The sequence below is a fragment of the Xiphophorus hellerii genome, chromosome 6 (assembly GCF_003331165.1).
Source record: "Xiphophorus hellerii strain 12219 chromosome 6, Xiphophorus_hellerii-4.1, whole genome shotgun sequence".
In the NCBI taxonomy this organism is placed as follows: Eukaryota; Metazoa; Chordata; class Actinopteri; order Cyprinodontiformes; family Poeciliidae; genus Xiphophorus; species Xiphophorus hellerii.
The window spans coordinates 9,946,543-9,960,274 of NC_045677.1; the positions used below are offsets into that span (position 1 = coordinate 9,946,543).

General features: G+C 36.3%; 1 protein-coding gene across 5 annotated transcripts in view; it reads right to left on the minus strand.

Annotated features, from left to right (window-relative positions):
* The window catches only part of astn1 (astrotactin 1), a 351,664-nt gene that overhangs the window by 232,062 nt on the left and 105,870 nt on the right, over positions 1-13,732 (minus strand). For all 5 annotated transcript variants that reach the window (XM_032565575.1, XM_032565574.1, XM_032565573.1 and 2 more), the window contains 2 exons: positions 1,862-1,946; positions 243-317 (listed from right to left, as the gene is read on the minus strand). In XM_032565575.1, the coding sequence (XP_032421466.1) occupies positions 243-317; positions 1,862-1,946 (160 nt within the window). The remainder of the gene's footprint in view (positions 1-242; positions 318-1,861; positions 1,947-13,732) is intronic.

Consider the following 13,732-nt stretch of genomic DNA (forward strand, 5'->3'; position numbering starts at 1 on the left):
CTGCAAAAAAATAAAAATAAATAATATTGCGAAAGGTTAAAAAAAGTTTAATCAATTTTTTCTGGTTTTCCATGGTAATTAGAGCTGTTTTTAAATTCACAGGCTACATGAACCTGCAGGCTCATAACAATCATCAATAGAGAAACAGTCATAGATATATAGCGATACATGTTATTTGATGGCAGCAAAGCAGAATGTATAATGTAGTCAGATAGAAGTAAGTTTTGTGAAGTTCTTCTTACCTGAAAATGCGATCAGAGGGTTGTTCTCCCATCACAAGATCAAAACCACGCTGGAAGATGGTGTAAGGCCAGGGACTTGCAGGAGGAAAAAATAGATCAGACACAAAGACAACAAAGAGAGGAGAGAGCAAAACTGATTATTAGAATCAAAGTTGGAGAAGTGCAAATTTTTTTTTATTTTTTTAGAATACCCATCCTTCTTGTCCAAACTTTCCAAAATCTCAAGCCCTGCTTCTCCGTCTACCAGAGCAACATTCCTTCACAATTCACTCGCAGCACCACAGTGTCTTATGTGTAAATCAGCAGACTGAAAATGTGTTTTGCAGCAGCTGACATAAAATGTGACTTTGGCTCATATCTATTTACCAGGGGAGTGGATAAGAGGCGATGACAGAATGAGACAGAGGAAGGAAGACGCACAGTAAAAGCGGGAGATACAGATGTAGATGGAAGCAGCAGAAGCTGGGGGGAAAAAAATAAAAAGGGACAAGCGGTGAGAGTGAGAAAAACATTGTGGGAATGAGACAGATGCCAAGAGGCAGAAGTGAGAGAGGGAGAATGATAGAGATTAATGGGGAGTGGCAGCTCTGGGACTTAACAGTCTGCAAAGTGAAAGCGCAAGAAAGGGAAGTGACAGGGGCCCGATGTCGTTTGGAGCAAACTCCTTCACCACTGTAAGCAAAAAGAACATCAGTAAGGAGGGGGAGCGGCTTCCATGCCATGGGCTACGATCATTAAACATTTAAGTCACCCATGGGTGCCCACTCTGTTACACAGTGACAGGGACACAGGAAGAAGACCAGAGGAACAAGAAGCAGAGATGCACAGTTGGGTGAGCTGAAGGAAATTAGCAAAAAAGAAAAAATGTATAAAATAATACAAACTGTGGCATGAATATAGTCAGAACACAAACGAAAATGTCTGGTCTGCCTGCTGGAAGTCATTGCAGTGTAAGAAATTAGCACAAGCTATTCTTTTCATTGCCACATTTACCCTACAGAGAGATTTTAAGTGGCTCCAGAACTCAGTGGCAATCCACATTATTAAAAAAAAAGAAAGTGAGCCTAATGGGGTATTTAGTTAGTCTATTACATTTCTTAAAAGGTATCCTGTGGAGTTTAAGCCACAAGTGATTTTATTTTTACAAGTTAGTGTTACAATGCAAGTCCCTATAGGTTCTGTGTTTTCTCATAAAAAAAAATCAAATAGAAAAAAATTAGAGTGCACTGTATGCATTTTCTTTCTTCTAATATGTGACATTCCAATAAGCAGTAATTAATAATGCTGTTTGATACTTTTGCTTATTGAACTGCAACAGACAACTTTTCCTTATACAATAGAAATTCAAGCCTTGCCTGGGATGTTCATCAAATGTTTAGGTGTGAGTCCGGAGCAAAATGCTTTGGTGAACCTGGAGTTCTGTTTCCCACTCCTGACATCGTATGGCATGTGGTCACAACGTACGGCATGTGGTCACATCGCACTTTGTTTTGATTTATCAAAGCAACATAATAACTCTTGGTTTGATGGGGAGTATGATTCCTTTGTTGTCCCAATGTTCCACCCTGACATGGTAATGAGCAATCACAAATCATCATGAGGCAATTATCATAACTTACCCCTGATTGGGCCCCCACTCACTGCGGATGCAAAGATGTTTGTGGACCGGGTCCTTCATGTAGCCGTCAAGGCAAAGGCATTCTCCTAAAAACACAAAGGCGGTTCTTCAATCATTGTGTTCATTATAGTCAAGCCCTTTTCAAATCACCAAAAAAAATTCCCACTGCTCCTCTTTTGTTTTACTCCAAATATGATCCTCTTGAGGCAATTAGAACACTCATGATCATCTCTTATTCTTAATGAGGTAGTCAACATTGTTAAAAAAAACAAAATGCTTTGCAGTTTTCTTGCAGGAGCATGTGCAATCAAATCTTTCTGTACAATGCGGCTGCTCTCAAGGTGCTGAAAAATAGCCTGTAGCAAATAACATGAGCATGCAGTTCAACCAGAAATAAAATCCCAGATGGTAGCCACACTTAAAAGCAACTTATGGTTTCCTCCTCTGCTTGTACACAATGCAACTGGACCCTCAGCACACCACATGAAGCCCAGTCTCTGGCAATAGTGCATGATATTCGGGCAAGCTATGCGTTAGCTTGAATAAACCCACAGTTGAGATTAAAAAAAAGGCAGAACAGAGCAGACAATGTTCAAAAGAACCACCTTAACACCTTTACTGAGACTTCAGGCTAGAAGCCTCAGTGCAGTCAAACCAGTATAGTTAAAGCTGGATGTTTATCAGGACAGGGCTGACAAGTTCTATGATGGGGACTGCAGCTATATGCAAAGTGTTTTACTGACTTGATTTGTTGTGTGACTGTTGCACATCTCATTTTGTAAGGTTCCAATCAACCGTTTCTGCTACGGGGTCAAAGTCCGTCATTGGAGTTGTTTCTGAGGATAGTGAACTCAAATAGCAAGACCCTGTGTGTTTGTGTGTTCCCTGTACTGTGCACACACACGGAAGAAGGTTTTATTTCACCAAGATCCAAGTAAAGCTCTAAGGTCATTACAATGACTTGGATTATTAAGGACTTTTTATGAACTGGGGAATATAATATTTTTAGCCAAACAGTTTTGGCAGCAACATTTATTCTGCCTGCTCAGTTAGTAAACAAGTTTCCTCCACTCTATGTGATTTTAAATAGCATCGTAGACACTTGTTGCGTTGAAGAGGCACATGCAGCATGTTAAAAAATCCTATATGTTGCAATGTAGGGCAATGGATCAAAGTTGTATCACGAGGTTATGTTTGCAATTGGCTCGAAGCAATGCCTTGCACAGCACTTTATTTTTATCCTTTCCTATCATCTACTTGTGTGTAATACACATTAGCGGAAATGTTGCTTTCATTAGCATCATTTAAGTTTGACTGCAAAGTGTCAACGCAAGACATGAGAGCATGCTTTTAAAAAGCTTCCAAAATGTAGGATACGATTCTGGATATATTTTCATTTGCCACTTTGTCATTTACCATCTGCTAAATGACAAAGTGGCAGCTAAGTGATGCTGCTTCTTTCCCTCCCCCTTTTTTCACATTACCAGAGGTATTGTGAAAATCTCAAAAACAGCAGTGATCTACCAAATATCACTGATACTGAAAAGCAGCTTTACATACTAATAGCCAACAATGAAACAAATTTTTGGACATTAATTCATTTACTCATGCAACAACAACAGAGCAAAAATGTAAATAAATCAGAAGATGGACATTTAGTGAGGTCTTCTGGGAGAAATTAAGAATCCTGTTTGTTCCCCATTATGCATGATATACAGTATACTGTAGTATGAGAAGCTCCTGTGTGTATTGAGGAGAATGCACAACACTTTAGTGGCAATGGCTGATTATCATAGTGGCACAGATATAGTAGTTCTAGGTAGAAAGTGAAGGAATAGCAGTATACTGTATGTAACACCTGGGACCAGCACATACTGCAGTGGCATAGTTATGAAGTACTGAAATGAAGACTTTCCACACTGGTCTCTGCTGACAGTGGTGCAATGAAGTTAGATCTTTTTGGATGCAGCAAGAGTCGTGCCAGACATCAATGTGTTGTCAACACCATTGTAACACAACCATTGTTGTGTTGTCAACAATGGTGTTGTAACACAACCATTGTTGGGTTGTCAACACCATTGTGGACAACACATTGATGTCTGGCACAACTCTTGCTGCATCCAAAAAGATCTAAACACATCTTTGCAATGACTAAACTTACAAAACACCAGAAAATTACACCACCGGTCAGCTGTGATGGTTTGAGTAAATGAAAGAAGGACCTTTTATTTGCGTGTACTTGGTGTGTACATGTCTGGTTGAAGGAGAGAGCACAAGCAGAAGCTCATTGGGGTTTATAATATTGTTGGTCCAAATAAAAAACTGCTTCAAGAAGCAGTTTTTTATTTGGTTCCTTAAATGTTTTTCTAACATTTAAGGAACCAATATTAAAATGTGTTCAGTTAATCATTGAGGCCAAAAAGTTGCAGTAAACATTAAAGCTTTCAGTGTGATTTAAACTTTACTTTTTGTACAATGACGGTTTAAGAGTGTTTGTTCCTAAGCTAATTAGCATAGAAGCTAAATGCTACCTCAGTTATTTTTCTAAGAAATCTACTTACTTGTGAGGCCTTGGACACCATTTCAGTGGAATTGTATTAGGATGTCATGCACCACTGCACATGCCTGCTACTCAAAAACATAAACCCAGCGAGTCACTGGCAACTGCTGCTGAATCCCGTTATTCATGACCCCATGTGGAATTGCTGGACTGAACATAGAGATCAAATGATGCTTGTTAAAAGAGAGAGAGAGAGAGAAAAAAAATCTTGACCATTCAATACCTCTCCAGAGGGGACAAACAAAATATTCATGCTCTGTGTTGGTTTTGTGCTGATAAGTGAAACCTGTTAACAGAGAATAGCATCACCTTATTGTTGCGCTGTCAGCTCCCGGGAGAAAGACACTGACTTAATGTAGTATGATTGATGGAGTCTCATTCCTGGTTTAGAAAGGTTATCCAGGGTAACATGTTTTAACATGATATTTTCTTGCTCAATGGGAGGCACGTGAGAAGCAGGGCCTGGGGTTTTATATACCCATGCTAATGGAAAGGTCAACTGTCAGTTTATGCCAGGAATTCACTTTTAGTGTTTCTGCTACTTATGCTAGTGAATAAAAAGCAAGACAGTTCATTGTTCAGCCTTTTTTTAATTCAACATTGGTGTTTAACAGGGAACAGTTGTGCTCAAAAGAATAACTTTTTCACTCCTGTACTTCGCTGTTAGAACTTTTGGTAGGTGAATAGGGGAAAAAAGTCCCATTCAAGATGAGTCTGCAAATAAACTTTAAAGCATGATGTAAGAAGCCTGGCATCACAGGAGCTCCATCTACAAACAGCAAGCGGAGCAATACACTTTCTGCACTTTTAGGAATCTTTTTTTTTTTTCTTCCAGTGTTATTTTCCTCTCACTATGACAGCATATACCTGCTGTCTTTCTCTACCTTTTTATGTATTTGCTACATCAGGATTTACCGCAGCAGGATACGCAGTGGGGGGTAAGTAGAGGACTCTCCATTTCAAGTGACGGGTTCTGTACGTTCATTTTCAGACAAAAACAAATGAAGTTCATATCCAGTTGAAACCTCATTAAATTTGTTTCAAATTATTCTGCACTTTATGACAAACATTATTATGTAGCTCTAGGGTTGAATGTTTCTCTTTTGAGTTATTCTTATAATGGTTTATTTTCCGTTTACTTTTTTCATAATTCTACTACTTTCTTCCCCCATCAGGTGGTTGCATCTTCTACAGTTTTTATTAATGTCTCTTGCACAGTAAGTGAGCATGAAGAGATATTTTAAATTCAGGTGAAGATTTGGGAACCTTGACATGTGATTAATGGTTACAAGTTGATTTCATTGCATCTTTCTTGACAAGAAAAAAATCAGTTTTAAATATCATCTGGGTATTTTAATAGGTTTAATGTTCTTACAAATTGATAGTCTATTTCTTTAAACGTATACCTGAAAAAAAATTGAAAATATTTTAGAAACTGTGACTACTTACTTTTAACCCAGAAAAGGATTTAGAACAAACTTAGAATTTAGATCATTTTTTAGAAACTGTGGAGTATTCACTATGTAGACCAACACTACATCATCATTATTTAGAAACTGTGGAGTACTCACTTTTAACCCAGAAAAGGAATTAGATTAGTCACTCTTTAGTTTATTTTATCAGGAACTGTAGAGTACTCACTATTTAGATGCAGAGACCTGAAGCCCAGAGGAGACTTTTGGATCAACATTGTTGGACTATTTTTAGATTCCTGTTCTCCCAACCCAGAAATAGAATTAGACCAGAAGATATTTAGTAACCCTGAACAGGAGCACCTAGTTTACATACTTTAGATCAACATTAGATTATTTTTCTTCTTTTGTTCTTTCCTTTGGTTTGTTATTTTGTTTGTATTTCCTTTTAATTCCTGTAAAGCACTTTGTATTGCCTTGTTGCTGAAAATGTGCTATATAAATAAAATTACCTTTACGCTACTCTGGTAAATGGGCATAAAGAAGCAAGTAAAAAAACAAGTAAAATTTATTTGTACAGCACTTTGAAGCAACACATTGTTGCAGTTTAATGCAGGAAGAGAATCTCTAAAAGTATCCCAAAAAAGCTTGATTAAGCAAAGCAGTTTTTAAATTAGTCTTAACTGTGTACACATAGTAAGTTAAACAAAGATATATTGTAATAGTCAAGTGTCATAGGCAAAAAAGGTGCATTCTAATTTTTAATTTTGTAAAAACGACTTAATAGATTCCAAGCCTGCAGTTAAAGACTATGGGCCGCGGTGGCTTTATTTTGAAAGCAGGATAGATGTTATAGAGCCAGGTCTTTCAAAACTATGTAGCTGAGTGGGTTTAGGATCCCTTTAGGATTTAAAGGGATCCTTTAAATCTGGGAGCCAGAGTGAAGAATATAAAATGAGAGTAATTTCAGAACACTTTCTAGATTGTGTTAGTCTGGCAGCAGCATAATGAATAGCTTACAGTTATGAAAGAGATGATTTACAAAGGCTGGTAAGCAAGACAAAGAATTTTAAACTGAATGGCCCAGCTCTGTTTTGTAAGCACAATCAAACTGTTTATTCAAAGTTGAAATTGTCTATATAACTCCATTGCATTGGATTGATTTGGAAATACATTTCTGTGCATGAAATGGATTTGTTTGGGTTTCAAAGTGCATTAAGAGGAAATTGAGCAATAACAAAATAAGTGTGTTCCCCAATGCCACTTGATAATCAGTATTGCATCTCAGATTACTGCCTCAGATAAAAGGGAAGAAGCTCAGGTTCAGCAACGGATCAGATGCATGACCAATAATGTTTCCATTTTTAGAGCCTTATTTAAATTTGCAACTGTCTCACCTTAACACTTGTCTTCTTAATATCAGTTACCAGGGAATTGAAATCAGTACACAAAGCCATCCAGAAAACCTTTCAGTATTGCAATCCCTTACAGTATATAAAACAATCGTACATATTAACCATAAACTAAAAATCTGAGCCTTTACTTTAAGAGATATGTCGAAGAAACCTTTCCTAACTTTATTAAAAACTATGAGTATACACAACCAGATACTTTTTTTTAAAGGTCATCCAGTCTTTGCATTAGGAAAGTGTGGCTAGGATTATATTGTCATAATTTAAGTGCAAAAGTTGAAGTTTTTATTTTTATTTGTTGTAGAAAAAACTGCTTACAAGTCCAAATGCTAACAAAAAAGAATAACAGTAATGGGACAGTAATAATGGGACAATAATTAAAATTTGTGGAACCCCACAGGTCAGAGTGTTGGAGAAAAAGAAATGTTTTTGCACATACAGAAAAAGTCCTAGGAGAAAACCAGTCTAATAATGAGCCAAATACAACTAAAACCTCGACACTGTGACTACCATTAGAGTATATATTTTTGTCAAATGCAACTAACAGAATGTTTCAGACTTTCAAAAAGTCTATTACTGGGAGTTATTTTAGAAAACCAAGCTGATAAAGGTCACTGATCTGTAATAATCTACAGTGCTTAACAAGGATCTTAATCTATTTTACACAAAGTTTATAATATCATACTACCAAATAGTCATTTTAAAATTGGACAAAAATGCAATAGAGCTGGACATAAGCTTGAGAATAAAGTTTAATACTAGTGGCAATTTTAGCAAGACAACAATGAGAATTGTGGTGCTGCGGCTAAAAAAAAAAAAAAAAGAAACGTAGCCACACTTTGGGATTAACACTTTATTTCTCATTTTTTTATTCTATGTTCCACCTTATAAAGTGCATGTCATATTTAGGTCAGTCAAGCCTGGAAAAATGTGCAGATAAAAAATCCTTGAACTAAAACACTCATGTGGGAACCAACAACTGTGCCACAAGTCTGCGCTTCTTCATTAGCCGTTGTGTCACTTGGGCACAAAATTATTCAGCTCATCAAGCAGATGTACGCAAATTGATCCATTATGCAGTCACATTAATTTAGTTAGAATAGGATGATGTGATAACACGTGTCTCCAAAGACACAAAGTGTCCATGTGTACTTTTTTAGAACTGTCACATGGGCTCCAGAGCAGACAGAGAGAGTAAAGAAATATGGTGTAAAAAGCCTGTGAATATCAGTGCCCAAAGCACCCAGGTTTAGAGTTCTGCAAGAAGGGAGAGAGCATGCACTGAAGCATCTGCTGCCTCTTTTAATGTTGTGCACGAGTAGCACTGATATGTCACAACCCATCTCTGTTTTCATCTGTATCTCCAGCAGCAAAAGAAGGACTCCATTTAAGCCATCTTTACAATCTTCTTGAAGCCTCCACATGGTTTTACATATTTCCATGCATGTTTTAAACCAGTAGTTCCCAAAGATTTTCTTCTGGGCCCCCATATAAATTACAATAAAATCCCCCCCAAAAAAGAAAGAAAAAAAAAATCAACTGGGCACACACATCGTTCAACCAAACATAAACCTATACACATATTTAGTTTTCAAACTCCACTCAAGTTTATTTCACACTTCAGGTTGCAACAAAACAAACTACAAACCATCTTTACAGTGAAATACTTCAGTGTAACTGTTTTTATTTTATTCATCCATACCGCTTCCTGCGCCCCCCTGCAATGGCACTGCGCCCCCTCTAGGGGGCGCGCCCCACACTTTGGGAACCACTGTTTTAAACAATGTAAAGGGGACAATCTACAATTTAAGTTTAAACATTACAAATAGGTCTACTGAGGTTTTGGGGATGTGACAAAAAAATGGGCAAAAAATATAGAACCGTGTTCACTGAATTCAAATTTGCATTAAAAAAAAGCAGTTTTGTGTCTGTTTCATAAGCTAAACAAACAATGTTTTTGTGGATATCTAAAGAGGCATTGCTGAACTCATTTTAGGCTGGAAATAATGTCAACAAATGAGGCTACCGAGCAAAGTGCTTGGAAAACTGCTTAGCAAGTGTTTGTAATGTAGAGGAGTGTGCTGGGAGCTGGCTGCAGCAAATGGTCTGTCGGTGCTGCGGGTAGTATCTATTAATGAAAGCACTCAAGGTTTCTTCATTAAAATGCGCCCAGATGCTCATTGTGACTTTATGGGTAAGTGATCACTAAGTGATTATTAGAGCTAAATTACAGCAGCCTTCTAATTATTCAGACTAAACTTCATATTTTGTCCATTCTCACAGGAGAATTGCAAAACTGGAGTATTCCCAAACAGACTATGTATCTGATTCATGTATGATGTGAAGAAGTGAGGGCTGTGTAGGTTTCTATGAGCTGGAAAAATTCAGGAAAGACTCCAAATGCAATGACATTTCCTCCGCCCTAAGCTGAAAATCTTTTTCTATATTAATTTTCTGAGTGATACACTACCAAAGCCCTTCCAAGAAATCATGTAAAATTGAAATGTATCACGATGTGTCACACAATAGTAAGATGCAAACAAATAAAGGCATTACATTTTTTTGGGAGTAATGTTTCCCACATTTCATGACTTTCTAAATCCAACTCAAGCCAAAACACTGAAGCAATGTACAGAGTCAGGTACAAACAACATGCCTGTCTGTTATTATTTATAGCGAATACATATCTGAAGCCGTTATAAAAATCCTAATTTCAGTTTCCAAAAAATGTTTTTTTCCATCTAATGAAGAACAATTAGATATGCTCTTGCCTGATTCCATGTATTGCATCAGGTTCCCTATTAATCAAACTAATATAGGACTTGTTTGACCTTTCACAATAAAATTCACCTTCAACAAGAAACTTTTTGCCTGCTTCTAACTAGTGAACGCACTAGTTCATAAATTGCATGGCTTCCAAAGAAAAGTATCAAGTTTATGAAGCAACACAAAAATGTTATTTGTGAGTTTTGTTTACCCTTATCAAGAACCATGCTAAAATATTTAACAAAGCAAATTATCAAAGAATCTCAAAAAGAAACAAAGAGTAAACATGCCAAACAACTTCTTAAAAAACATCAATAGTCAGAGCAAGACTTTAGTTTATTGAAGACTATACATGTAGAGTCAGAAATATATTTGGACAAAGAAAGGGTTGTTTGGGATGAAATATGTGTTACTGTCAAGAAAAAGAACAGAATGTCAATGCTGGCCAGGAGACAATCGCACTAAATATTATTGATGGAAGGTAGTTACTTTTACTGCACTATAAAATCATTTATTAAAGTTAAACAGCACTCAATACTAAAAAAATGACAAAGAACTTGAACACTATATATAATCAGGATTTGAAGCACATAACAAAAGTCCTAATAATCATCAACCCAAAAGCTTAAACATTATTTTAGATATTAAGAATGTTTTTTGTGCTGTAAAGATTTTGTTGTTTAACTGAAAGCCAGGACTATTTTTATAAGTGAGAGAAAAAGGGTTTTTTTTTTTGTTTTTTTTGCAAGGACCGAATTTTACTCTGCACACCTCCACAGAAATAGAAAATGTGCAATTTTCAACACCTCACTTCGAAACTGTTGCTTATCGAACTAACAAAAATAGAGATGAAAAAAAGTCTAAACTGACATAAATAACTAACAAAGTAGGACTCGCTGTAGAAACCTGAACAGTACCAGAATGTAAATTGTGAACTATTCTTCCACAGTAGCTACTATAAACAATTGGTAATTTAAGAATTCAAAGAAAGATTTTTTTAAGGCAGACATATTTTGAATTAATAATAAAATATTTTCTTATTCTGCTTTACAGGCTTTGCTTTTTGGTGCCTCTGAACTGGGAAAATAAATACATAAAGAGAGATGAGGAGCTTGTGAAACAACAAATGTTCCAGTTTTCTGTTTTAATAAATATATATGTACATTTGCTACACATGGCTCTTATTAAATACTGTATGTGAACTGTGACATGGTGGCGAATGGTAGGAATTTGGCTTGGCCTTGTCAAAGACTAGAGTGGAAACTAGTTTACTTCCATTACATTGTTTTCTGTGTCTACGTTTGTATTTGCTGCCCATAAATTGGACCCTTGTTAAGACTATAAGCGTATTGCCCTTGACTGCTTGTCACTTTATTTTTCACTTTCAGTGTTGTTTTCGTTTCCCACAAAATATCTTCTGATGTCCCATCAATCACAGCTTATTGACATGCTGCTGCTTCTCCTCATAGTTCACATGCTATTCATCATATTTCAGGCATGCCATCAAGTCTACTTATACCACTCAATCTCATTTATCAGTCATCTAACTGTAGTTTATAAGTGTAGTTTTCTGAAACTTTCACACTGGAAAAAAAAAAGTTGTTTTTTGAAATTTAATTGTTACTTTTGTAAAAATCTGCATTTTAACTGAGCAGAATCTAGCAGCAAATATAGCTCAAATATCAACCAATTAAAATAAGGGTAAATAAAGACAGCCAAAAAACAAAAAAGGGATGAAAATGATACAGTTAAAACATAAAGAAAAAAAAACTTAACTACTCTTATTTTGTTCTAATGTCTCCAGAAAAGATTCACCATGAAAATAGTAATGTTTGTTTCCATATTGGTAACTTGCTGTTCAAGAGAATTCAGTTTTCAGCATATACTGCATTTTATTTTGGTGACTCCACATTCGCCTGTATGAACTTATAACAGTGGTAGTAATTCACTAACTATTCCAACGAGAAACAGGAAGTTAGAAGTAGTAGCTAGTTCACTGTAATGGTGCTGAAGAGAAGCACTCTTGCTAAATGTTAAGCCCACATAAAGCTGTTGCTAGGATCTTTCTTCTATATTCTGCAGCTGTTAAGAGTTGTTGTAAACCTTTTACAGTATACAGATGTATAAAAGCACAATGCTACAATGCATAAAAGCATATTGTAGTACAGCTGAATGAAAAAACTGACCTTGATGAGCATTTAAAGGTATTCTAAGATTTTCTTTTTATCTGTTGGCAGTCGGTCGTGAAATAAGAGCATCCTTGGTTAAAATAACATGGGATAGATTTTACCTTGAGAATCCATTAGCTACTTCATTATACTTACAGTAACACTTCTTAAAACTTTGTGTGCAGACAGAGAGAGACTCTGAAAAGGGGAAATTGTTGTATGGTTTCAACTTTACTTTAAAGTTCATTGCAATTCAAAGTATATCACTTCATGGTTTTCAAAAAAGACCTGCCACCATTGACAAATTTATGTCAGCAAATAAAAGTGTAGATCAGGGTTCTTCAAATTCATTACTTAAGGGCCGGTGTTCAAGTATGTGTCCTGCAACCTTTAGATGTTTCCCTGGTCCATCACACCTGACTCAAATGATTGAATTCTCTCAGTATGCAAGTTATCCACACTTCTTACTAGTGGCCTAATTATTTGACTTAGGTGTGTTGATGTAGACACACATCTAAAGGTTGCAGGACGTCGAACCTGAAGGAGGAGCTCAAGAGCTCTGGCCTAGATTTAAATGTTTACTGTATCAAATTCAACTGTTACTCCAGTAAAACTGCTTTTCCACGTGTTTTATAAAAGTATTACAAAAGTACTGGTATGATTTAGCATAAACTACATGTACATTTTTGATGAAATGATAATCCCTGCAGACATGTTCACTCCTTACAATAAAACCAAGAAACAAATGCGGTATTCCGAAACAAACATTTACAAACCAAAGCACAGAGTTCACAAATGGCCTCGTGGGGGACAGCAAGGCAGATTAAATGTCTGACAGCTCCCTGTGTGAGTTTAATTCTCTGAATTTGCTGCATGCTGGGGGAGAAAGTTGTTTTTGTTGTTTGTTTGTTTTTTTCAACAGACTAACAGCTCTGCTACTAAAGGAAACATGGTTATTGCACTTTGTCAATTATGTCAAGTTTTGATGAACTGGTCTGTTAACAAGCTGATACTGTTCGAAAAACTAATTTTAATTTCAGTGTTTTGCAATTACTCATTCCTCCATATAAGTGAATCCATGTACACTCAATTATGTAGATATGAAAAGGGTGCTCCAATGAAAACAAGGATGGGAACCACTGGCCTCTGACAAAATTCAAATGTCTGTCATATTGTACACTATATATGGTATCATAGACAAAGGTGTTGAAAAAGCGCACCCCTTACATATCAAATCAATAATTATTATGCTATTCAAAAAACATTTTTATACAACAAATTGAAGACATAAAACAAGCTGTTTTGCTCAAAAGGTTTTTTTTTTTTTCCAGAAGCAGACTTTCTATTGAGTGAGCAAGAATGTGATTAAACTCCTGCACAACAAATTATTATTTGTTCACATAGACATACGTGCTCTCGTGAGTCTCACTGCACATTCAGGTTGGTCTCAGATATAACGACATTCCCACTATGTTCACAAAAATGTGGTTGTGATGGTACTTACAAAGGGCAATAAGAAATTCTCAAGGTTTCCATGGTAACGTTTCCGGTACA